General features: G+C 45.7%; 1 protein-coding gene across 1 annotated transcript; it reads right to left on the bottom strand.

Moving 5' to 3' along the window:
• Nucleotides 1-12,974: 12,974 nt before the first annotated feature.
• Nucleotides 12,975-26,447, bottom strand: LOC119951926 (thymosin beta-10-like). The gene is made up of 3 exons (XM_038775318.1): nucleotides 26,322-26,447; nucleotides 17,437-17,567; nucleotides 12,975-13,434 (listed from the first exon to the last, which is right to left on the bottom strand). Exons 2-3 carry the CDS (start codon nucleotides 17,552-17,554, stop codon nucleotides 13,391-13,393), a joined length of 162 nt encoding a protein of 53 aa, XP_038631246.1. The 5' UTR covers nucleotides 17,555-17,567; nucleotides 26,322-26,447; the 3' UTR covers nucleotides 12,975-13,390.
• Between the last annotated feature and the right edge of the window lie 493 nt (nucleotides 26,448-26,940).

Genomic DNA, 26,940 nt, shown 5'->3' with positions numbered 1-26,940 from the left:
CTCATGAGACGGTTTACAGGGAATGTGGTTGTTCAGCCATTTTATATCACAAAATAGCAAACAGCCATTTTGTGTCTTTCTGATATTAACAGCATTGTGTATACACTATCTATTTCTACAAATTGCCTCTTCGAAACAGGTATCTGAGCCAATGAGTACATTTTGTTTCATCAGAACTATTCAAATTTTCTATAGGCCACCTAATAGTTGTAGGGATGTAGAGGAAAGGATGGCGAAGATGATTCTGGAAAAGAGCGAAAGTAACAGGGTAGTTGTTATGAGAGACTTTATCTTTCCAAATATTGACTGGAAAAGATATAGTTCGAGTACATTAGATGGGTCGTTCTTTGTACAATGTGTGCAGGAGGGTTTCCTGACACAATATGTTGACAGGCCAACAAGAGGCGAGGCTACATTGGATTTGGTTTTGGGTAATGAACCAGGCCAGGTGTTAGATCTGGAGGTAGGTGAGCACTTTGGAGACAGTGACCACAATTCGGTGACCTTTACGTTAGTGATGGAAAGGGATAAGTATACCCCGCAGGGCAAGAGTTATAGTTGGGGGAAGGGCAATTATGATGCCATTAGACATGACTTAGGATGTGTAGGTTGGAGAAGTAGACTGCAAGGGTTGGGCACACTGGATATGTGGAGCTTGTTCAAGGAACAGCTATTGCGTGTTCTTGATAAGTACGTACCAGTCAGGCAGGGAGGAAGGGGTCGAGCGAGGGAACCGTAGTTTACCAAAGAAGTGGAATCTCTTGTTAAGAGGAAGAAGGAGGCCTATGTGAAGATGAGGCGTGAAGTTTCAGTTGGGGCGCTTGATAGTTACAAGGAAGCGAGGAAGGATCTAAAGAGAGAGCTAAGACGAGCAAGGAGGGGACATGAGAAGTCTTTGGCAGGTAGGATCAAGGAAAACCCAAAAGCTTTCTATAGATATGTCAGGAATAAAAGAATGACTAAGGTAAGAGTAGGGCCAGTCAAGGACAGTGGTGGGATGTTGTGTGTGGAGGCTGAGGAGATAAGCGAGATACTAAATGAATACTTTTCGTCAGTATTAACTCAGGAAAATGATAATGTTGTGGAGGAGAATGCTGAGACCCAGGCTATTAGAATAGATGGCATTGAGGTGCGTAGGGAAGAAGTGTTGGCAATTCTGGACAAGGTGAAAATAGATAAGTCCCCGGGGCCTGATGGTATTTATCCTAGGATTCTCTGGGAAGCCAGGGAAGAGATTGCTGAGCCTTTGGCTTTGATTTTTATGTCATCATTGGCTCCAGGAATAGTGCCAGAGGACTGGAGGATAGCAAATGTGGTCCCTTTGTTCAAGAAGGGGAGTAGAGATAACCCCGGTAACTATGGGCCGGTGAGCCTCACGTCTGTTGTGGGTAAAGTCTTGGAGAGGATTATAAGAGATACGATTTATAATCATCTAGATAGGAATAATATGATTAGGGATAGTCAGCATGGTTTTGTGAAGGGTAGGTCATGCCTCACAAACCTTATCGAGTTTTTTGAGAAGGTGACTGAACAGGTAGACGAGGGTAGAGCAGTTGATGTGGTGTATATGGATTTCAGTAAAGCGTTTGATAAGGTTCCCCACAGTCGGCTATTGCAGAAAATACGGAGGCTGGGGATTGAGGGTGATTTAGAGATGTGGATCAGAAATTGGCTAGTTGAAAGAAGACAGAGGGTGGTGGTTGATGGGAAATGTTCAGAATGGAGTTCAGTTACGAGTGGCGTACCACAAGGATCTGTTCTGGGGCCATTGCTATTTGTCATTTTTATAAATGACCTAGAGGAGGGCGCAGAAGGTTGGGTGAGTAAATTTGCAGACGACACTAAAGTCGGTGGAGTTGTAGACAGTGCGGAAGGATGTTGCAGGTTACAGAGGGACATAGATAAGCTGCAGTACTGGGCTGAGAGGTGGCAAATGGAGTTTAATGTAGAGAAGTGTGAGGTGATTCACTTTGGAAAGAAAAACAGGAATGCGGAATATTTGGCTAATGGTAAAATTCTTGGCAGTGTGGATGAGCAGAGGGATCTCGGTGTCCATGTACATAGATCCCTGAAAGTTGCCACCCAGGTTGATAGGGTTGTGAAGAAGGCCTATGGTGTGTTGGCCTTTATTGGTAGAGGGATTGAGTTCCGGAGCCATGAGGTCATGTTGCAGCTGTACAAAACTCTGGTACGGCCGCATTTGGAGTATTGCGTACAGTTCTGGTCGCCTCATTATAGGAAGGAACGTGGAAGCTTTGGAACGGGTGCAGAGGAGATTTACCAGGATGTTGCCTGGTATGGAGGGAAAATCGTATGAGGAAAGGCTGATGGACTTGAGGTTGTTTTCGTTAGAGAGAAGAAGGTTAAGAGGTGACCTAATAGAGGCATACAAAATGATCAGAGGGTTAGATAGGGTGGACTGTGAGAGCCTTCTCCCGCGGATGGAGGTGGCTAGCACGAGGGGACATAGCCTTAAATTGAGGGGTAATAGATATAGGACAGATGTCAGAGGTAGGTTTTTTACGCAAAGAGTGGTGAGGCCGTGGAATGCCCTACCTGCAACAGAGTGAACTCGCCAACATTGAGGGCATTTAAAAGTTTATTGGATAAGCATATGGATGATAAGGGCATAGTGTAGGTTAGATGGCCTTTAGTTTTTGACTTCCCATGTCGGTGCAACATCGTGGGCCGAAGGGCCTGTACTGCGCTGTATCGTTCTATGTTCTATGTTCTAAATGTAATATAGGAGCACAAATGTAGTTACAGGGCCACCTATAATTTATATCATAGTCTAGTATCACGAAATGCCCTCCAACAATGATTTGTACATGTCATCACTGAGCAAATATTTTGTTCAATTTTCTTTCAAAATGTACAGAAAATATGTAACATGAAAAAAGGGGGGATGTGGTGATATGCATCACTGTAAATACACAAGGGGTGAATGTAGATACACTAGGACACTATAAATACACAAGGAGTTAATATAAATACACTGGAACTAAATAAACACTAGAGGGAGCATCAGAGACATCATGACACACAGACATTCAACCAATAGGTCAGTAAGAAAGGGCACGAGCAATGGGCATTCAAGACACACCCAGAGGTGATACTACCACAAGGGGGCTACCCATATAAAAGGACAGGGCACACATGCTCTTTTTCTTTCCATAGGCGACACTGACGGGGCAGATCAGGGAAGCATCACACCCACCGCATTAATGAGAGCAGACTGGTTAGTTAGATTGAGTTACTATAGTTAGAATAGTAATAGAGTCGAACTCAACAGGAGAATTGTTAACTGTTCAATAAATGTGTTAAACCTATCTCCAAGTCTGAACCTTCCTTTGTCAGAGTATACACCAAGGAAGCAGCTTATGCTACGTGAAGAAGCATAACACAACACGTACCATCCAGACGCGCAGGGAGCTTTAGAAAGGTGGCATCAGACTTTAAAGACAATGTTGAGGGCTTATTGTCACGATTATCCAGAGGATTGGGATAAAGGAATTCCATTCGTACTGTTTGCAATTAGGGATGCACCTAATGAATCAACCAAATTCAGTCCTTTTGAACTAATTTTTTGGTCATGAGGTAAGAGGACCACTTATATTGATGAAAGAAAAATTGGTGAGTGAGAAATCGGAAATTACATTATTGGATTACGTGTCAAATTTTTGGGAACGATTAAATAGAGCAGGTGAATTGGCGAGACAACAGTTAAAAGTTTCACAAAATGTGATGAAACAGGTCGCGGACAAAAAATCCAAAGTTCGTAGTTTTGCCAGTGGAGAGAATGTTTTAGTGTTGTTACCAGTGGTAGGGGAGCTTTTAAAAGCTAGGTTTTGTGGATCGTATCAGATTGAAAGGAAATCAAGTGAGGTAAATTATGTGGTAAAAACACAATAGAAGGAAGACTCACCGTGTGTGTCATGTGATTCTGCTTAAAAGGTATTTTGAAAGGGAAGGAGAGAAAAAGGAGGAGGTTTTAAAGATTCTAACTCAAATTGACAAACCAAATCCAGATTACTGTGAATTTGACATCCCTTAAATTAAATTGGAATCGAGGGTGTTCTTAAATATTTGGATACATTTTTGAATTACTTTCCAGAGGAAAAACGAACTGACCTGAAAGAGTTATTGATATCACATGGGCAGGTTTGGAGATAAATTGGGGAGTACTGAAATGGCTATACATGATGTAGATGTGGGAAATGCTGTTCCAATCAAACAACATCCAAATAGACTTAACCCTTTAAAATTGGCACAGGTTAACAAAGAGATTGAGAGTATGCTTAAAAATGGCATAATTGAAGTGGGTTACAGCCAATGGAGCTCACCCATAGTGATGGTACCTAAACCAGACGGTACCCAACGGTTGCGTGTGGACTATCGAAAGGTTAATGCAGTTACAAGAATGGACTCTTATCCTATCCCACGTTTGGAGGATTGCATTGAGAAAGTGGGACAATCAGATTTTATTTCTAAACTGGATTTACTTAAAGGTTACTTGCAGGCATAACCTTTACCCGAAGGGGCGAAGGAGATTTCAGCTTGTGTGACTCTAGATGGTATATACCAATTCAAAGTTATGCCATTTGACATGAAAAACGCCCCAGCCACATTTCAACGGTTAGCTCACAAAGTCGTTTCAGGATTACCAATTGTGCGGTGTACATCAACAATCTGGAAATTTTCAGCCAGGCATGGAAAGAACATTTAAAACATCTGATGGAGTGATTCGATCAACTTCAGGAGGCAGGTTTGATGATAAACCGAGCCAAAAGTGAATTTAGAAAAGCCCAAGTCACTTTCCGTGAAGAGTTTCCGATACCCTCATGATGATTGGAAGTAAAGCGATTTTGTGGCATGAGTGGATTTGATCAAACATTTGTGTAAAAGTTTTGTAGCATGGTGGCTCCACTGATGGAATTGCTGTAGAAATGTCGAAAATTTCAGTGGACAGTGGACTTTCAACCGGCATTTGACTGCCTGAAAGCTGTGATAACCAATACTCCTGTGATGGAGAATTACAAGGGAATCGGCGATCAGATTGAACTAAAGCATCTGACTTTAAAGGGAAATGCCGAGGCGTAGAGAAATGGACGATCGTGCAGAGACCTTCTTGCTCAAAGACACTGTCAATAGAGAAGGATTTCAGTTGGAGGAAGAAGAAAAAAGATGGACTATATTATTGTCCCTGTTTGCGTATGTTGTTTCTTTTTAAACAAAAAAGTATATTTACTGTATGGATTTCTTAAAGGATAGTGAAAAGGTGAAAAATGAAACCACCGTGAAGTTGATGGTTAATTTTTTTTTCTTGGGGTAGGGATGTGTCATGTGAGAGTACCTTTAAGAAATGGGTGTTTATAAATCGGTGTGTATACAAATATCTGTAGTGAGAGTACCTTTAAGAAATGGGTGTTTACTACTGCAGTGATGTCAGAAAGTGGGTGGAGCTGGCCTGTCTGTCAGCTTTTTACTTTTGTTTTAGACTGTTTGCTGCAGGGTGTGTTTTAGTTTTGGTTTCAGTGTGGGAGCTGAAGCCAGACAGAGCAGCTGTACTGTTGATCTCTCTGCAATGAAAAGACTATCTCTTGATCATTTGCGGAATTCAAAATTATAAATGTTTTCAGAAGTGACTTTAACCTGATGTGCTTCTGTTAAAAGGTGTTTCTTTTGTAAGTCTTCCGGATGTTAAAAGGACAACATAAGGATTACTGAGTGTTGGATTCTTTGGGGGTTGTATTTGAATTAATGGTGGCTAAGATGTTCACTGTATGTTTTAAAAAGGTTAACTTGAGTTCATAGAATAAACATTGTTTTGCTTTAAAAAATCCTTTTCCATTTCTGTTGTACCACACCTGAGAATGGGCCATGTGCTCCCCATACCACAATCTATTAAAAGTTGTGGGTCAGATTAACTCCATGATACACTTTGGGGTTCTCTAAACCCTGACCCATAACAGGTGTTAGGTGGCTACAATGGAAAGTCCCATTGGTCACCTGCTGGAATGGATAATCCCCCTGCCAGCGATGGCTCATCACCGGGAAACACTCCGCTGGGAAGGCAGAGAATACACCCCACAGTGTTTCGGCCTCAACTGCTTTCTATGGTGATGAATTCCATAGGTTCACCACTCTCTGGGTGAAGACATTTCTCCTCGTCTTAGTCCTAAAAGTTTTACCCCATTTCCTCAGACAGTTACCCCTGGTTCTGGTCTCCCCCACAAACGGGAACATCCTGTCTGCACGTACCCTGTCTGGTACTGTTAGCATTTTATAGGATTCTATGTGATTCCCACCTTCCTGTTTTACACCTCCATGTTTTGCATATCCTATTTGTATTGTAAAGACCAGAACAGGGCATAGGAGTGGCTATGATCTGACCTGTCTAACGTTTAGCACAATCCCTGTAATTTGAAACTCTAGCCCTCCAGAAACGAACTCCAATTGCACTTGTTTGCATTTTTATGATCTCAGACTTTTAAAATGATCAGCTCATTTCAAGCTAGATTTTGCAGTGTGCCTGTGATAGAAAGCAGGATACAGAAAACAATATATTGTGCTGTAGTGAGTCATGTATGTTGGCCTCCAGGCCATTCAGCATGTGCTGATTCAATTTGCACAAGTTGGCTGGGCGGCAAAGGCTGAACTGTGTTGAGATTCAGTCTGCACACTGTTGTGCGATTCACCACTCTTTTGGGATTCAGTGGGCACGATTCTCTGGCCTCATTACGCTCCCACTCGAGTGAAACAAGGTCTGCTGAATAGAGGGTGAGGCCGAAAACGAGAACCATGCCAGGCGTCAGTTTGAGATGCATCTGGTCTGCACCCCAAGACAAAATAGGGATCTCGCCGTAGCGTGGCGAGATCATTTAAGCCCAATTCCGCACAATTAACGGGCCCTTATCCAACGGCCTCCTGTCATTCCTCGGCCTCCTCAGCAAGTGCTCACGCTGGCACTGATTAGTGCTCCTTTTTAAAAACATGAACCGAGCAGAAGGGCTTCTGTGGGAAGCTAAGGAGCTAAGTAGCCATTTTTACTCACAGGCAAAATGCTATGGGGACAGGACCAGCGTCCGGTCCAGCAGACCTTATGAGCGGGTGTCTGGGGAATAAGATCCGGGATCCGGTGATAGGGCCCACTGCAGCCAGGAGTGCTTGCTCTGGGTGATCTGGGTGAGGGTGAGGGGGGGAATTAATGGGGGCATGGAGGGTCCCGGGGTGGGAGCCACTGTTGCTTTTCAGCCCAACACCCTCTCCTAATTCCTTACAGCACACTATGGCAGGGTTATTGGATGGAGAATCTGCCTGAGTGGTGTAGCTGGTAGTCTGGGCAACCATACGCCGGAGAAGATGGCAGCTACAGCAGCTTCTGGAGGTGCTCGAGGCAGCGGCCCATGTGCTGGACCCCGCCCCACACCTTGAGGACCCAGCTGCCCATCAGGCCAGGGAGAGACTCAGAGAGGGAGTTCCGCGACCGCCCAAGATTTACAGGCGTTGCTGATCATTTGTACAGATAACAGTCAGCGTGTGTTTCAGGAGCTTCCGCCTCACCAAGGAAATAGCGCGGTACCTGTGCCATAGCCTCACGGACGTGGCACCATATGGAGGAGGAGGACAGCCACTCCCCGTGGCTGTGGAGGTCACCACAGCCCTGAATTTGTACACCTCAGGATTATTCCAGGGCTCGAGCGGGGACTTCTGTGATATCTCTCAGGCCACAGGTCCATCTAACAGGTCACGGATCCCCTGTTTGTTGGACCAAAAACTACATAATCTTTGATATGGACCCAGCCCAGCAAGATGCCTGGGCTGCAGGTTTCCCCGTCATCACCGGGATGCCCCTGGTCTAGGCGATAATAGATGGCACGCATGTTGCGCTGCACTCACCGGGCCATCAGGTTGTGCCCTACGTTGGCAGAAAGGCATTCCACTCTTTCGTGTGCGACCAACAGATGAGGATAATGCATCTGTGTGCATGTTTCCTGGGCAGTGTACACAGTGGCTACAGCCTTGGGCAGTTGGTCATCCCCGGCCTCTTTGAGGACCACCCCAGGATGGGCGGCTGGCTCTCGGGGGATACGATGAGGACCTGGCCAATGACACTAATATGGAGGCCGGAGACCGAAGTGGAGACCCGGGACACTGTGATTGAGCGGTGCACTTCTGAAGCCATCAAGCGTTTCGGTGGTGCCCTGCAGTACAACTGCCCGGAGGGTCACCCGCTTTGTGGTAGTCTGCTGTGCCCTACACAACCTCGCAAAGCAGCTGGGAAACAAGCTGAAGGTTGGTGATGGGGAACATGTGGCCACCACCGGAGGAGGAGGACGGGGATAATGAAATGGCGCTGGACCACGACGGGCAGGAGAACGAGCAAAGCGAGGAACCAGAGAACCAGTCGGAAGCTGCAGGACAGATGAAAGCGGATTTGGTCCGCTAAGCCCGGGAGGCCTGGGCGGCCCCCACACTCGCCCGCTTAAAACAAGTTGAATTCTCCAGCCATTGGGTTTCTCATTTTCTGCTGGCAGCTACCCCCCCCCCCCCCTCCCACCCACCCACACCATGGGTTTTCCGATGGCATGGGGTGGTATCAATGGGAAATCCCATTGAGAAGCGATGGAGTAGAGAATCCCGGCGTCAGCAAAAGGCACGTTGCCCAGAAACATGCGGCTGGCTGACTGGAGAATACAGAAGGTTTCATTTGTCCAACATTTCCTAGGTAACGATCCAAGTAAGAAAGTTGAAACTGTCTAACTTAGGCTGAGAGATTTTGCGGCGAGTCCCAGAGAGCAGGAAATTTCCCACTGCAAGCTCCAACCTCCCTGGCAGTTACAGTGAGTCAGAGCATTATGACGGCAGAGGGGTCCTGTTGTGTATCTTCCAGGGTACATCAGGCCTCCGAAACCTCAGAGATATGAAGACCTGGGTCAGGGAATAAAGAAGCTTTGTGCCCCGGAATCAGTGCTCAACTCCATATCCGTTTAGATTCTATGGCACAAATAAACAAGGAAATAAATTATTGTCTTTCGATCATGTGGAAACTTCCAGAAACAGTAGAATTTGAAGCAAGGCCAATCAATGAAGTTGTTTCCCTGAACAGTTGGCTGCTCTGAAAAGTGGAAAGTGTTAATCTTTTTTTCAGCTGAATATAAGTTTAAGATTGTTGTATTAACCACGTCCTAAATGTGGCATTCAGATTGCTGTGTTAACCCTGTGTCTGAATGTGGCCTTTAGATTGCTGTATTAACCCTGTGTCTGAAGTGGCCTTTAGATCGCTGTGTTAACCCTGTGTCTGAATGTGGCTTTCTGATTGCTGTATTAACCCTGTGCCTGAATGTGACCTTTAGATCGCTGTATTAACCCTGTGTCTGAATGTGGCCTTCAGATCGCTGTATTAACCCTGTCCTTGAATGTGGCCTTTAGATCGCTTTTTTAACCCTGTGTCTGAATGTGGTCTTTAGATCGCTGTTTTAACCCTGTGTCTGAATGTGGCCTTTAGATCGCTGTATTAACCCTGTGCCTGAATGTGGCCTTTAGATCGCTGTGTTAACCATGAGCCTGAATGTGGTCTTCTGATCGCTGTATTAACCCTGTGCCTGAATGTGGTCTTTAGATCGCTGTATTAACCCTGTGCCTGAATGTGGCCTTTAGATCGCTGTATTAACCCTGTGCCTGAATGTGGCCTTTAGAACGCTGTTTTAACCCTGTGTCTGAATGTGGCCTTTAGATCGCTGTATTAACCCTCTGCCTGAATGTGGCCTTCAGATCGCTGTATTAACCCTGTGTCTGAATGTGGCCTTTAGATCGCTGTATTATCCCTGTGTCTGAATGTGGCCTTTAGATCGCTGTATTAACCCTGTGTCTGAATGTGGCCTTTAGATCGCTGTATTAACCCTGTGTCTCAATGTGGCCTTTAGATCGCTGTATTAACCCTGTGTCTGAATGTGGCCTTTAGATCGCTGTATTAACCCTGTGTCTGAATGTGGCCTTCAGATCGCTGTATTAACCCTGTGTCTGAATGTGGCCTTTAGATCGCTGTATTAACCCTGTGCCTGAATGTGACCTTTAGATCGCTGTATTAACCCTGTGCCTGAATGTGGCCTTTAGATCGCTGTATTAACCTTGTGTCTGAATGTGGTCTTTCGATTGCTGTATTAACCCTGTGCCTGAATGTGGCCTTTAGATCGCTGTATTAACCCTGTCCTTGAATGTGGCCTTTAGATCGCTGTATTAACCCTGTGTCTGAATGTGGCCTTTAGATCGCTGTATTAACCCTGTGCCTGAATGTGACCTTTAGATCGCTGTATTAACCCTATGTCTGAATGTGGCCTTTAGATCGCTGTATTAACCTTGTGTCTGAATGTGGTCTTTCGATTGCTGTATTAACCCTGTGCCTGAATGTGGCCTTTAGATCGCTGTATTAACCCTGTCCTTGAATGTGGCCTTTAGATCGCTGTATTAACCCTGTGTCTGAATGTGGCCTTTAGATCGCTGTATTAACCTTGTGTCTGAATGTGGTCTTTAGATCGCTGTATTAACCCTGTGCCTGAATGTGGCCTTTAGATCGCTGTATTAACCCTGTCCTTGAATGTGGCCTTTAGATCGCTGTATTAACCCTGTGTCTGAATGTGTGTTTAGCATCGCCATATAATCCCTGGATGGGATCCGCCAGTCTGCAAGCGCCATTTTCCAGGGAGACACCCCCCTGTGGCACTGGAATTCTCTGTTCCTGCAGCCGGCCAATGGCGTTTCCCATTATGGCTACGCCATCGGGAAACCCAGGGGTGTGGGTGTGCTGCCGGTGTGCCGGAGGAACTGGCCAATGGAGAATTCCGCTACCTGTCCCTGAATGTGGGTTTACCATTGTTTTGTTAACACTGGGCTTGATTTCCCACCGGAAGGATTCTTCGTTTTTCCGGCAGCCTGGGGGTTTGCTGCCGGCATGGGGATGCCCCACAATGGGAAACAATATTGACCAGCCGGCGTAATGGAGAACCCGCCAGCGGGTGAGGGCAGAAAAGTGGCACGGTGGGATGGAGATTCCAACCCCTGTCTCTAAATGTGGGTTTAAGATCGCTGTATTAACCCTATCCCTAAATGTGGGTTTAAGATCGCTGTATTAACCCTTTCCCTAAATGTGGGTTCAAGATCGCTGTATTAACCCTTTCCCTAAATATGGGTTTAAGATCGCTGTATTAACCCTTTCCCTAAATATGGGTTTAAGATCGCTGTATTAACCCTATCCCTAAATATGGGTTTAAGATCGCTGTATTAACCCTTTCCCTAAATGTGGGTTCAAGATCGCTGTATTAACCCTATCCCTAAATGTGGGTTTAAGATCGCTGTGTTAACCCTATCCCTAAATGTAGGTTTTAGATGGGCTCTGCAGGGGCTGGATTGCTTTATTGATCCCTTTAGTTTGTAAAGTCGCATTTGTCATTTGCTTTTTTGTTTAATGCAGTTTCCCTTTAAGGGATTGTCCCTCAGTTTATTTGATTTGGGTACCTTTGTTATTTATGTTGACTTAAAATAGTTGGAATATTACCAGCTGTGCAAGGAACCCTTGCAGTGTCTGCAGCTGGTCAACGAGGAGTGGGAGCTTTGAGCATCACATCAATGAAATGGTAATCCGTCTTTTGGAGCTGTAAATTGGCAATTCTGAGATCATCCACAGGCTGGAAACCAATTTCTGGAATAGTGCTGGTGATGAAGGAATGGCTGCTATTTCCTCCAGCTGTTTCCTGCCTCCATTACGTCCCATTCTCCTCAGCACCTGCTCAGTGCAGACACAGTGAAGGCTTCTGACCTTCCGTCCAATCACGCGCAAGGAATCGCCCTCCTGTGTTCTAAACCCACCCGTTGACTCGAAGTCAACAGCAATCAGAAGGCTCTTTCTGATTTGGATGTCTCCACCACAGTGGGAAGGGGGGGGTGCCTAAACTGGGAATATTCTGTCCAATAGCTCAGTAAAAGAACAGTAAGAAGTCTTACAACACCAGGTTAAATTCCAACAGGTTTGATTCAAACATGAGCTTTCAGGATTCACCTGAGGAAGAAGCTGTGCTCCGAAAGCTCGTGTTTGAATCAAACCTGTTGGACTCTAACGTGGTGTTGTAAGACTTCTTACTGTGCTCACCTCAGTAAAAGAAGCAAGTTGCATTTGTATAGCATCCATGAGCTCTGGACATTGCAAAATGCTTCATGGGCAATGCTTTTTGAACTACTGGTGCAATGGCGGCATGGTGACACAATGGTTAGCAATGTTTCTTGACAGCGCCAGGATCCCAAGTTCGATTCCCAGCTTGGGTCACTGTCTGTGCAGAATCTGCATGTTCTCCTCGTGTCTGCGTGGATTTCCTCCGGGTTCTCTGGTTTCCTCCCACAAGTCCCGAAAGACGTGCTGTTAGGTAATTTGAACATTCTGAATTCTCCCTCTGTGCACCCGAACAGGCGCTGGAATGTGGTGACTCGGGACTTTTCACAGTAACTTCATTGCAGTGTTAATGTAAGCCAACTTGTGACAATAAAGATTATAATAATGTAGGAAGCTAGGCAGCCACTTTGCACATAGCGAGCCCCCACAACCAGACAGTGAGACAGTGACTAGATAACATTTCAGTGATACAAAAACAGAACATGTGGGGAATACTGACCTTGCACCAGAACTCACAATCTCCTCAGAATGTTTTGCCGATGTTTTCCGATATTGGTCAGCACACTGTGCGGAACTCCCCTGCCTACTTTGAAAAGTACCATGTGTTCTTTCATATCAACCCATGGACTCAAAGCAGGGCCTCTGTTTAATCCTTCACCTGGGGAAATGGCACCCCTGACAGTGCAGCACTCCCTCAGTAGTGCACAGGATGCTGCACTCATCCATTCAGTGGGCAGAATTGAGTGCAATTGTTAACATGACTGTCCTGGCATGGGCACGCGAACTGGCAATAAGAAAAGGTAGAGGGACATTTTATTTCAAATGTATATTTTATTTCATTTTTATATTAAACTTTTTCAGTGAGTTTTTTTTGAATAGAAGGACAAAAACAATTGCCGAATGCATCATCATAACATGGTATAAACCCAGCCATGGTTTATCACTCAATTATTCAACAACCCCCCACTCTAACCTCCATACCATTAGACCGCCCCGCTCCACCTTCCTCCCCATCACTACGCACGAAGCTGTGGCTGAAGCAAACAGAAGAAATAAAATCACCACATAGAAGCAAGAGGGTGCCTTGAAGATTGAGGGGGTCGGTGGGGCAATGCCCCTCCCCTCAAGGCACAATGTTGTGATTATTGATGTGCCAGGCCTAGATAAAAAAGAATGGGTGGCATTGTGGGAGGTACTGGGGCAATGATGCCTTGTCCGCTGCCAGTCTCAGAAGGCTTTTTGTGCCGTGTTCTTCTTTTCTTGCTCGATTGCTGCAATGACAACAGAAAGGAAAGTTAGAAACAAGTTGCTCAAAAGCCTTCAAGTTTAACATCAGCAACTGCTGGGAAAGGAGCAATGTCCCACTCTAGTCTCCAAGGGATGACAGCGGAATGTGAGCGTCGGCTGTCACACACCTTTTATAACCGGCATGGTGTGCAGGGGTAAATAAAAACAGGAAATACTGGAGAAAAAAATGTGCCATGTCTGTCAGAAACTGTGGAGCGAGAGAAACAGAGCTAACAGACCCGATTCTCTGGCCTTGTTGCGCTCTCGCTCGAGCAAAACGCCAAGAGAGGCCGAAAATGAGATCTGCACCAGGTGCCAAACAGTTTGCAATGCAACTGGCCCACTCCCGTCGGCGCAATTGGGATCCAGCCGTAGCATGTTGAAAAACAAATTATCTCAACTTAAGCGCTATTTCCGTACAATTAACAGGAACCACCTCTTATCAAACAGTCCCTCTGTCATTCAGCCGCCTCCCCAGCAAGTGGGCATGCTGGCGCCAAGTAGTACTCCTTTTTACAGATGTGAACCTGGCGGAACGGCATCAGTGGGGTGGGGAGGTGAGTAGCCATCTTTGCTCACAGGCTTGCCATCCCAGTGCTCGGCGGCGGGGGGGGGGGGGGGGGGGGGGGGGGGACCCTCCGCATGGGGGGGCCGACATAGGAGTGTGGAGTGGGGCACACTGGCTTACCCTCTGGGACACTTGGGGGAACAGGACACCTCTCCTGGCCTCGACCACATCTCGGAGCCTCCCCAGGTCCGCATCACCGAATCTTGTGGCCGGTCTTCTCGGCGCCATTGTTGCGAGCTGACTGGGGTTGGCTGGGTAAGTGCAGCTTAAGGGCTGCTCAACCTAGTTAGCGGGAGGCTGATGTGCGCGGTGCCGGCAAATTGGCTGGCGAGCCTTCATTTGTGGCGAGAGACCCATGAGGCCTCGTTAAGTGGCCCAATTAACTTTGAATGGTATTGCTGGCTCGCTGGGCTGGGCGCCAGGGAAGCACTTAGCAGTTCCCACTTGCTACCGCACTTGGAAACCTTTCCAGAGTATTGTGTTATGGGCCAGGGTTTAGAGAAACCCAAAGCATATCATGGAGTTCACCTGACCCACAACTTTTAATAGATTGTGGTATGGGGAGCACATGGCCCACTCTACAGGTGTGGTACAGCAGAAATGGAAAAGCATTTTTTCAAGCAAAACAATGGTTATTTTATGAACTCAAGTTAATCTTTTTAAAACATACAGTGAACATCTTAGCACCATTAATTCAAATACAACCCCCAAAGACTACAACACAAAGTAATCCTTTAAGCTTTCCTTTTAACATCCATACGACTGAAAACACCTTTTACCTGAAGCACATCAGGTTAAAGTCACTACTGAGAGCAGTTATTAGTTTTAAATTGCCAGGATCGATTTACAGTCTTTAGATTAAAGAGAGAGATTCATACACCTTCTGGCTGTGACTGCAGCTATGCAGCTCTGAAAGCGAAACTAAAACACACCCTGCAGCCTGCTTAAAAACGAAAGTAAAAAGCTGACAGACAGCCCAGCTCCACCCACTCTCTGACATCACCGCAGTAATAAACACCCATTTCTTAAAGATACTCTCACTACAGATATTTATATACGTACCCATTTAAAAACACCCATTTCTTAAAGGTACTCTCACATGACAATTGCGCCCAACATTTTGCATCTGTATGAACATCCTTCAGAGCTGCTCCGAAGTTCCCAGCTCTGATGGAAGAGTCATATTGGACTCAAAACTTTGGACTCATTTCTGTCCCAAAAGAAGCTGCTGGACAGGCCGAGGTTTCCAGCATTTTCTGCTGTAATTTCATGATTCCAGCATCCACTGTATTTTGCTTCTATGGAATTCAGAGGAACTAATTAAAATTCATAACCCCAGGTCAAACCGAGTCTGATGGAAGGTTGCTGGCCCGGCCCCTTCTGCCCTGTTGGAACTGGAAGTTCTGTACCATAGCCTACAAGACTGATACATCTTTGCTTACCTCTCCACCACCTGCACCCGCTGTCCACCACCTCCACCCGCTGTCCACCATCTGCTCCCGCCGTCCACCAACTGCACCTGCCGTCCACCAGCACCAGCCGTCCACCACCTGCAACCACCTTCCACCACCTGCTCCCACCGTCCACCACCTGCACCCACCATCCACCTGCACCCACCTTCCACCACCTGCTCCCACCGTCCACCACCTGCACCCACCATCCACCTGCACCCACCTTCCACCACCTGCTCCCACCGTCCACCACCTGCACCCACCATCCACCTGCACCCACCTTCCACCACCTGCTCCCACCGTCCACCACCTGCACCCGTCCATCGCCTGCATTCGCCGTCCATCTGCCTCCGCCATCCATCTGCTCCCAGTGTCCATCTCCTCCCACCATCCACCTGCTCCCACTGTCCATCTCCTCCCACCATCCACCTGCTCCCACCATCCATCAGCTCCCACTGTCCATCTGCTCCCAGTGTCCATCTGCTCCCACCGTCCATCTGCTCCCAGTGTCCATCTCCTCCCGCCATCTATCTGCTCCCAGTGTCTATCTGCTCCCACTGTCCATCTGCTCCCAGTGTCCATCTGGCAATTGGCAAATGTGATTAAGGGATTGGTAGATAGAAACACAGTGGCAGGAATTTAAGGGCACATTTTGGAATACACAGAATAGGTGGATTGCAACGAGTAATAAAAGTTCCAAGAGGAAGGCAAAGCAAACATGGTTAAGTGAAAAAGTTAAAGATAGCATCAAACAAAGAAAAAGCAAATAATTGTGTGAAGACGAGCTGCAGGTCAGACGTTTACACAGAATATTAAAAAAAGAGCAAAAAATGACGACAAAATGAATGAGGGAAAAAGAGAACACAAGAAAGCTAACCCGAAATATATGGAAAAATTAACAAAGTGAGCATTGGTCCTATTAAATTCAGCGGAATTAAAAATGGAAAATAAGGAGATGGCGCTTGAATTCAACAGGCATTTTGCATCTTCTCTGTAGATGATCGAAGCAACATCCCAGGAATAGCTATAAATCAGGAAATGGACAGGAGGGAGGTACTCAGAAAAATTTCAATCACTGGGGAAGTGGTGCTGAACAAAGTGTTGGAGCTGGTGGGCTGACAAATCCCTGGATCCTGATGGTTATTTTGTGAGGGTCTTAAAAGAAGTGGATAATGCAATAGTTGATGTTTTGGATTCAACTTTCCAAAATTCCCTCAGTTGGGGAAGGGTTTATTAGATTGGGAAATAGTGAATGGAACGCCTTCATTCAAATAGCGAGGGAGACTGAAAGAAAGTGGCTGCAAATAAGTTAGCTTAACATCTGTTAGAGGGAAAATGTCATAAGCTATTATTAAAGCTGTTTACAGCAGGACACTTGGAAAAATTCAAGATGAAAGTCCCTTCAAAGCCAACAATATCAATTAACCTGCAGCAGAAAGCAAAGTGCGCTATTCTCCAAGATAAATTTCAACATTGCAACTAGAGGTGGGAGTGTGCTATCCATAGAATCCCTACAGTGCAGGAGGAGGCCATTTGGCCCATTGAGTCTGCACCGACCCTCCAAGAGACAACCCAACATAGGCCCACTCCCCAACACTATCACTGTAACCCTGCGCATTGGTCATGGGAAATCCATCCAACCTTAACATATTTGGACACTAAGGGGCATTTTACCATGGCCAATCCACCTAACCTGTACACCTTTGGACTGTGTGAAGAAACCGGAGCACCCAGAGGAAACTCAGACAGACATGCGGTGAACGTGTAAACTCCGCACAGTCACCCAAGGCCGGAATTGAACTCAGGTTCCTGGCGCTGTGAGGCTGCAGTGCTAACCACCGTGCCTCCCTATCTTACATATACCCACATCTCCATACACACATCATCCGCATCAGACACGTATACCAGCAGGATAGACTCCTGTGTGAAATATGGAAGTGCAACAAGGACGTGTGAATTGTACTTACTGTCCTTTGTTGGCAATGTGTTCTTCTCCTCTGTTTTAGTTTTATTCAGCTTGCCCTTTTGGAATTTTGTGACCTCTGACATGTAAATTCTCAGACCATCTGTTGGTTTGTCCGACATGTCTTGCAATTCGCTGAAAAGAAAACAATTCCCTGTTTATTTCCGTTGTGAGAACATTCCCAAGGGGAAAGACTGAGGGGGATGGGAAAATGACCGAACCAGACAGCAGCGTGGAATCGCCGCAAACGAGTGGGACAAGAAGGGCAAACCCCCAAAAGCTGACAGGAATGCACAATGGTGGACTTTCTCCATTATTTTCAGATCAAAATGGATCGAACCAAAACATCAACGGAGAGAGTTGCTCAGTATTAAGAATCAACCATTTTGTCTGAGGGCACCAATGGCATTGCTGGATGATCGGTTACATAGCAACAGGACCACAGGGGCAGCACGGTAGCATTGTGGATAGCACAATCGCTTCACAGCTCCAGGGTCCCAGGTTCGATTCCGGCTTGGGTCACTGTCTGCGCGGAGTCTGCACGTCCTCCCCGTGTGTGCGTGGGTTTCCTCCGGGTGCTCCGGTTTCCTCCCACAGTCCAAAGATGTGCGGGTTAGGTGGATTGGCCATGCTAAATTGCCCTTAGTGTCCAAAATTGTCCTTAGTGTTGGGTGGGATTACTGAGTAATGGGGATAGGGTGGAGGTGTTGACCTTGGGTAGGGGGTAGGGTGCTCTTTCCAAGAGCTGGTGCAAATTCAATGGGCCGAATGGCCTCCTTCTACACTGTAAATTGTATGTTCTATGTTCTATGATCACAGACCATGTGAACCCCAGTTTATAAACGCTATCAAGAACGGGTTGAGGATTTTTGCTGGTGGTTTTTTTCATTTTTACATGGGATAACATAGAACATACAGTGCAGAAGGAGGCCATTTGGTCCATCGTGTGTGCACTGACCCAATTAAGCCCTCCCTTCCACCCTATCCCTCTAACCCAGTAACTCCACCAAACCTTTTTGGACACTAAGGGCAATTTTGTGTGGCCGATCCACCTCACCTGCACGTCTTTGGACTGTGGGAGGAAACCAGAGCACCCGGAGGAAACCCACGCAGACGCGGGGAGAACGTGCCGACAGTGACCTAGCAGGCAATCAAACCTGGGACTATGGCGCTGTGAAGCCACAATGCTAACCACTATGCAACTGTGCTGCCCACTATGTTGCCATTTCTAGCTAGGCCAATATTTATTGCCTATTCCTTATTATCCTGGAGAAAGCAATGGCATTTTGAACCACTACAGTGTTTCCAGTGTATGCCACACACAGCACTGTTACTGGGAGATGGTTGCATCATGATAATCCCATTTGGCTAGTAATCTGGATGTCCAGGCTAATGCTCTGGGGGCCTAGGCAGACTATCAATTGATTTCATTAACCCTTTTAGCTTTTCCCGTGAAACATGGGGTCATTGCTTGATCACTTTCATGCCAAACATCTTTTCATGGACTTGGCAGCTGGATTTACAGCTGGATGCCTTGCCTGACTCTAACCCTGCCACTTTGATCAGACTTACACTGGCATCAACACATGCCAAGTTGTCTGTCTCACTGGGTGTGTCCTGTCATAGCCAACAGGTCTTGGGTTCAGACTTGGAACCCAGGGCCTTCCACCTCAGAGGAATGACTCCTCCCTGAGCCACTGCTATTTCAAAAATCAGTTACTTAACAAAATTCAATTCATTAATCCAGTCGGAATTGAAAGCCGTGGGCCGGGATTCTCCGACCACGTTCGCGGTCCCCCTGAGCGTAAATGGAGGTTTGAGCTGGAAAGCCAAATTCTCCATTCCCACTCGCAGTGGGAAAGTGAGAGAAAGGGAGGGGAAAGTGAGAGCGCGGGAGGGGAAAGTGAGAGCGAGGGAGGGGAAAGTCAGAGCGCGGGAGGGGAAAGTGAGAGAAAGGGAGGGGAAAGTGAGAGCGCGGGAGGGGAAAGTGAGAGCGAGGGAGGGGAAAGTGAGAGCGAGGGAGGGGAAAGTCAGAGCGCGGGAGGGCAAGGTGAGAGCGAGGGAGGGCAAAGTGAGAGTGAGAGAGGGGAAAGTGAGAGAGAGGGAGGGGAAAGTGAGAGCGAGGGAGGGGAAAGTGAGAGTGAGGGAGGGCAAAGTGAGAGCGAGGGAGGGCAAAGTGAGAGCGAGGGAGGGCAAAGTGAGAGCGAGGGAGGGCAAAGTGAGAGGGAGGGAGGGCAAAGTGAGAGCGAGGGAGGGCAAAGTGAGAGCGAGGGAGGGCAAAGTGAGAGGGAGAGAGGGGAAAGTGAGAGTGAGGGAGGGGAAAGTGAGAGCGAGGGAGGGGAAAAGTGAGAGTGAGGGAGGGAAAAGTGAGAGCGAGGGAGGGAAAAGTGAGAGCGAGGGAGGGGAAAGTGAGAGGGGAAATGTGAGAGTGAGAGGAGGAAGTGAGTGAGGGGTAGTGAGAGTGAAGGGGTGAAGTGAGAGTGGGGGAGGGGGGGTGAAGTCTATGACTATCTTCCTCACTGTGTATTACATTTCGAAGTGTATTGAAAGAATTTTTAACAGTAGCGTGCCGGCTTCTTTGTTTTTTCTTATTCTACTGTCAATAGTAAATCGATAACCGATAGATAGTCCATAACAACATGCAAAACAGGAGCATGAGTAAGCCATTCAGCCCCTCAAGCCTGCTCTGTTGCTCAATACTTTGCCTCATTATTTCAATGGGTGCAATTCAACAAATAAAGTTAAACGACTGTTTCGGCCACATTTGGTGGAGTGTTCCTTTGCAGCTAAAGTGTCGAAAGTACCCCCACTATTCACTTCTCAGCCTTGGAGAGTTTCTGCCTGTTAAGGCCACAGTTTAGTAGATTTCCTGCAGGGGCGAGTTCAAGGCCAGCTTCTCGCAGATTGAGGCGCCATTTTGGAACGCTGCCCTGATCTCAGACCCCCTCCCCCTCAACCTTTTTTGGCCCACAAACTCCCCCACCCAGTGCTGCTCTTATGGCCTGACCCCTGGCAGTGCCACCTGGTGCAATGGCAGTGCCTGGTTTGCACTGCCAGTGTGTAAGGCTAGCAATGCAAAGGTGCCCAAATGCCAAGGGAGTGCTCAGTCTTCGACCATCCGTGGACCTCTAATTGCCTGCGAGACCCCCTGAAGTACCTTTACACCTGGTTCATGTTTGTGTGAACGTGGACTGAATGGCGTCCAGTTGGGACGTCGCAGGTCCGGCCATCGAATCCCGGGCGTCGGGTCAATCCGGCGAACGCATATTTAGATGAGCCAAATGGCTAATCTCGCACAGTTGAGGGGTTGGGAGTAGTTACCTTGCCAGCGTGGGGTGGGGGGGGGGGGGGGGGGGGGGGCATAATTTCCCTGGTAGTGAGAGGGGGCCTGTTTATAGACACGGTGATCGGGGCGCCTGTGAAAAATGGCACCCCAAGGTCAGCAAGTGCAGGCCAGCCAGCACGCTCATCGCTACACAGAATTCACCGGACTAAAGGGGAAGGAATCCTCCCTCGGCAATGATCCCAGTGCCAGTGGAAACCACTCTGGTTTACCCACTGGTGGCAGCACTTGGCTTTCAAATGGGAGGTTGTGGCTTCCAGCTTCTCTCTCTCTCTCACCCTTCAAGTATTCCTTCAAATCGGTCTCTTTGACCAAGTCATTAGTCAACTGTCCTAATATCTTTCTTTGGCTCAGTGTTAAATTTCATCTTGTTATATAGACACTGATGAGGGTTTTACTCCATTAAAAATGTCATCTAAATCCCTGTTGATATTGATGATGTAAAATAAACTAGCTGTGCTCTGAAATTCAGGAAGGTCCTACTTCAATGTGTGTGTACATATATGCGAATGTTTGTGCATATATATGTACGTATGTGTATTTTTGTGTGTATGTGTATCAGTGGCGTGCAGAGGGGGGGGGGCGATGGTGCATTGGCCCCGGGCATCCATTGGATGGGGGCATCCAATCAGAGAAGGGAAATAAAAAGAAAAATTTTTTTTTTTTTTTTAATTTTTTTTTAAAATTTAGATTACCCAATTATTTTTTTCAATTAAGGGGCAATTTAGCGTGGCCAATTCACCTACTCTGCACATTTTTTGGGTTGTGGGGGCGAAACCAACGCAGACACGGGGAGAATGTGCAAACTCCACACGGACATTGACCCAGAGCCGGGATCGAACCTGGGACCTCAGTTCCGTGAGGCGGTTGTGCTAACCACTAGGCCACCGTGCTGCCCCAGAGAAGGAAATAAGATAGTAATTTTAAAATTTCAGCGGTGATAAATCAATTTTTGGAGGCTCACTACACTGCAGAGGCAGTTGTTAGCCCTTTATTCCTTTAACATGGTATACCCTTTCTGTCTAGAGAAAATGGTCCTTCTCCCCATCCCCCCCATACGCATGCGCATGATGTACGTGGTGCAACCATCAAAAGCAACAAGCAGACGTGGTTGTTCGTTCCTGCGTTTCCTCGAGTCATAACTCGTCTTTTCTTCAGCTTTTTGTGCATCTAGATTAGTTCTTTTACCTACTCAGGTCAGTGAATAGCTCTAGAACAGGTGCAACTACGGTTTTTATAGGTTTTTTGGCGATATTTAATGAAATATTTACGTGGGATGTAGTAAGAGTGAAGCCTGGATGATCAGAGGACTGCTATGGCATTTAATCTCAGGATAGGAGACATTTATTCCTTAACATGCTAATATTCGAATACAGATACCACTAATTTGCAAGTCTATGATATAAATTGCACAAAATTATCAGTGGAGAATCAGTGTGAAATAATTTGATACGAAGGAACAAAGAAATGAAATATGGTTTATCCATCTGCAACTGACCGATTGTTTACCATTTTCTTCCCATTTTCTCATGCGTCTTACGGTTTTTGAGATAGAAAATGAAATGTTACGAGTATTTCGTGTACAACCGAGTGGAGCACAGAACAGGAAAAAAAAGAGGGCCAGAGTCGAAGAAGAGTCCCATCAAAGAGGGGCATTAGATGCATGGATAAAAAGAAGTAAAGAAGAAGTAGGAGAACCTGGAGAAGTAAAAGATGATGTGGGTGCAGAGAAGGATTTTTCTGATACGGATTCAGCTCGGTCAGAACATAATACTCTCTCTCCTCAGTCTCGTTGTCAGGATGATGATCCATGTGAAGAAAATAAAGAAGATATTTGCATATTTTTGCAAAGAAGCGATTTTGGCTGTTTGAAGAAACCGATTCCAGATCATTTGAAGATGACAATATTACAACATGGCCCTGAAAGATATCAGAATAAAAGTGGTCCATTTGCTGAGAAGGATGGGAGATCATTTTCCAAACAGTGGTTTGATAAAGTTTCCACAAACGGAGAAATTGTGGAGAGAAAATGGTTGTTATACTCTCCATATCGGAAAGCACGCTACTGTTTTGTTTGCTTTTTGTTTTCAAAGGAACATTTGTTGTCTGTGTCAAACTTTGGAAAGGAAGACGGTTTCTCCACTTGGAGAAAATTAAATTCAACAATACCTGACCATGAGAAAAGCCCTTCTCATAGAGCTCACATGAGGGAATACCTGAACCTTGTAGTTCGACTCCATCATTCAACTACGATAGATGCTGAACTTCAACAGCAAATGTCTGCTGAAAAGAAAAGATGGAAAGCTATAACTGAACGGATTGTCGAGGTTATATCCTTTCTGGCAAAACAGAATCTGGCCTATCGTGGACATCAAGGAGAAGGAATATCTGGGTTATCAGAGCCAGGGGAGACAGTCAGTGAAAATACAGGAAACTTTCTAGCAACAATCAGACTTTTGGCCAAATATGATGACATCTTAGCAAAACACTTGCAGAGAGGGAAAGAGAAACCAAAACGTGTCACCTACTTGTCTAACAGAATTCAAAACGAAATAATCAATCTTCTTGGTGAAACTGTCAAGAAAAATATAATTTCCGAAATTAAGGACGCAAAATATTTTAGCATAATGCTGGATTCAACTCCAGATATTGCCCATGAAGACCAGGTTTCTGAAATTCTGCGTTACGTTCATATTGATGAAAACAGAAAAGTAGAAATAAAGGAGACATTTCTGGGATTTTTTCAAGTCAACAAGAAAGATGCAGTCAGCCTGGTAAATAAAATTTAGGAAAAATTGGAAGAAGACAAAATTTCCATGAATGACTGTCGTGGTCAAGCATATGATAACGCAGCAGTTATGGCTGGAGTGAGAGGAGGTGATCAACAAAAAATTCTTGAAGTTAACCCAAAAGCTGTGTTTGTGAACTGCGAGAACCACAGCCTCAATTTGTCCTGTGTCCATGCAAGTGAGGTGCAACCTGTTGTTACATTTTTTGGCATTCTAGAAAAACTTTTTTCTTCATCTACTTCTCGTTGGGAAGTGTTAAAATCATTTGTCACTCGGACTGTGAAAAGACAGTGTGACACAAGATGGAGTTCCAGCCATGATGCTGTGCAAGTAATCCACGAAGAGTGTGACAACGTTATTGCAAGCCTTCAACACCTGCTGGAAGGAGAATTTTCAAGGGAAACTAAATCTGATGCAGGATCGCTACTGAAATCTATTCAACAGTTCCCGTTTATAGCTTTATTAAATTTTTGGTACTCAGTTTTATCATCAGTGGATAAAGTCTCAAAACGTTTGCAGGATTCGAAAATGGGGTTCCATGAAGCTTCTTGTGATCTGAGAGGACTTATTCATATCTTGAATTTGAAGAATGACGAAATTATCCACAATGCAATAGATTTAGCCAATGAATATTGTCAAAATTGGGGAATACCAATTGCACGAACAAGGAGAAGAAGAATAATGCCTGGAGAGTCAGCAAGAGATAGTGGACTGACGGCACAAGAAGAAATGAATAGAGTAATGGTAGAGATTGTGAACAGATTAAAAACTGAAACTGAAGACCGCAGTGTCCGTCTTCAAAGACTCAGTGACCGATTTTCTTTTCTTCTGAACTTGAATTCAGGAGTGATTGAAGATGAACAAGAAAGAGAGAAATTAAAAAAGGAATGTTCAGACTTTGCAAATTATTATGACAATGATGTGGTTGCAATTCAGTTATATGACAAAATTATTGATTTTGTGATGCTCCTTCGAGCTGGAGGGAATAGAGTTCCCCCTGATCCTAAAGATGCTCTGGAGTCTTTACTGCAGTATAGGAGGGATGACTTTCCAACGCTGTGTGTTTCATACAGATTACTGCTTACAATCGCATTTTCAGTCGCAAGCTGTGAAAGGTCATTTTCAAAACTGAAATTAATAAAAACATATCTGAGGTCTTCTATGTCACAGGAGCGACTGACCAACCTGGCTTTAATAAGCATTGAAAAAGAATTTCTCACAGCTGATGTAAAAAGTGAAGTAGTGCAGGTGTTTTGTGACAGGAGGTATCATTTGGGGAAAAGAACTTAATAAATTTGATTGATTTATATTAAAATCGAATAAAGCGTTTATTTCATGTTTCATCTGTGTTTATATATTCAAAATGTTTTCCTTTCTCATAATATTTCACAGTATATTAGGCCTTATACTTGAGTCTTTGGGGCATACAATCAAGATTTGCCCCGGGCATCACCAGACCTCTGCACGCCACTGATGTGTATGCACGCATGTGTCCTGCTTCATGCCATTATTTATGGTGCAGGCCAGTAAACGTTGCACTCTGTATCATTGGGCGTGTGGCTCGTTACATTGACCAGGAGACAATTGAGCAGAGGGAATATTTTGGATGGGGAGGGGAAGGGGAGAGGAGAGGGAGGAGAGAAGAAGGAATGAGAGGAGAGAGATGGGGACTAAGAGAGCAGAGGGGTAGAGCAGGTCGGAGTGGCACAGAGGGAGGAGCAGGAGAGGGAGGAGAAGGCAGCAGAAGAGAAGCGAGGTAGGGCATAAGAGCTTGTGTCGAAACACAAATGATCAACTTCTTCCATCTCCTTAAGGACTCTGGACTTTCCAGTCAAGTGTGGGTACGGTCACTGACTGAAGGACTGAAACCAGTCAGTGCACTTAACTCTTCATTCTTCTAATGCTGTCTTACTAAGACTCAGTAACTGAGAATTATTGGCTAGCGAGTGAGTTTGTACTCAGAAAACAGTTTCAGAAAACAAGGGGTCTCCTCTCCACAGAGTGTGAGGCACTGAAGCTGTGAAGTTATCCGTTGGCTTGAAGAGAATTTATTTGCTCAAATCACTGGCTGCTTCTTTTAAAGTCTGGAACGGTTCATGTTTTGGATTAATATTTGGTATAGAAAAGAAATCAGGGTTCCTGTGACACACCCACTTTCAAGATGCTATCATTTGCTTTAACAGCAACAAGCTTCCCTTCGAAAAGAGTTAGTCCAACTACTGTGCAACATATCATCCTGATCTCCTTGAAAGTAAATAAATCAACGATGACTCAATAAATCTCTCCTCTTTAGTTCGAAAGGTAGAAAATAAACTGAGCTGGAAACTCTGGGAGGGTCCAGAAAAATTCACACAACTCCGATCTTAATGCCTGAAACATTGCTTTCGACAGTTAAAAAGAACTGCAACACTCACAAAAACATTATTTTGAATATTCTTTTGCAAGAGCTTGCAATTAAACATTGGAACAATCTTCCAATTTGTTTTTAAATCCATCAGATTAGATCAGATTGAATGGCGAATAACCCCAGGGTTTCAAAGACATGGAAAACATTAATTGCATTTGGTCTGAAAACTATTTTTACAGGCGGGGAGGATACTCCCTGTAATGCAAAATCAGAAAAGAACATGTTTCGAAATCTATTCAAATTTAAAGCAATGTGTATCTGCGATATAATCTTACAGCATCAAAGCTAAGATTGTTCTATAATTAACATTGAATTGCTGTTAAAGTTGGGATGTCCTGTCCTGTCCTTACCTGTGCTGCTTGCCAGGAGTGTAAATGTTGCTCCTTATCTGTCCCTCTCTCTCTCTGACTCTGCCCCTTCCCCATTCACTCCCTTTTATTTCCAGGCTCTGCAGCTCAACAGGACCTGAAATGGGAGGGAGCCCGCTCAGAAAGCCTCGCTTCAATTGGTTGGCAGGGCTGTCAGTCATCGCCCCTGCTCTCTGCAGGTTCGGATGCGTCAGAGGCTGGTCCTGCTGAGTTTGGGACTACTTGAGGAAGTGCAAGTTATACATGACGGGAGGTCCCAACAGAGCGGCTTCTACTTCAAAACAAAACACAGCTGGCTGAGCTAGTTTTCAGACCAAATTTAATGCAATAGCTAATAAAAGAAATCTGAAAAAAAAAACACTCCCGGTTTATTCGCTTTATGCCGTCTGGAGATCCCAGCCTCGATACTTTGTGGAGATATTGCCATCTGCTGGATCCAACCCGAACTGCACCAGAACTGGCAGCGGCAGGTGACGGTGGATCTCTGGAGCTCATTCCAACCTCACCTCTGTCCCATGGAGTAGCCCAGAGCCATTGAGCACCCAGAGGGAGGAGGAAGTGAAGGGGCTTTTGCAGTTGCCTCTTGCAGGGTAGCTTCCGT

Source organism: Scyliorhinus canicula, chromosome 17, assembly GCF_902713615.1.
Source record: "Scyliorhinus canicula chromosome 17, sScyCan1.1, whole genome shotgun sequence".
In the NCBI taxonomy this organism is placed as follows: Eukaryota; Metazoa; Chordata; class Chondrichthyes; order Carcharhiniformes; family Scyliorhinidae; genus Scyliorhinus; species Scyliorhinus canicula.
The sequence above is the reverse complement of the archived record's forward strand: the minus strand, read 5'-3'. Positions and strand labels throughout refer to the sequence as shown.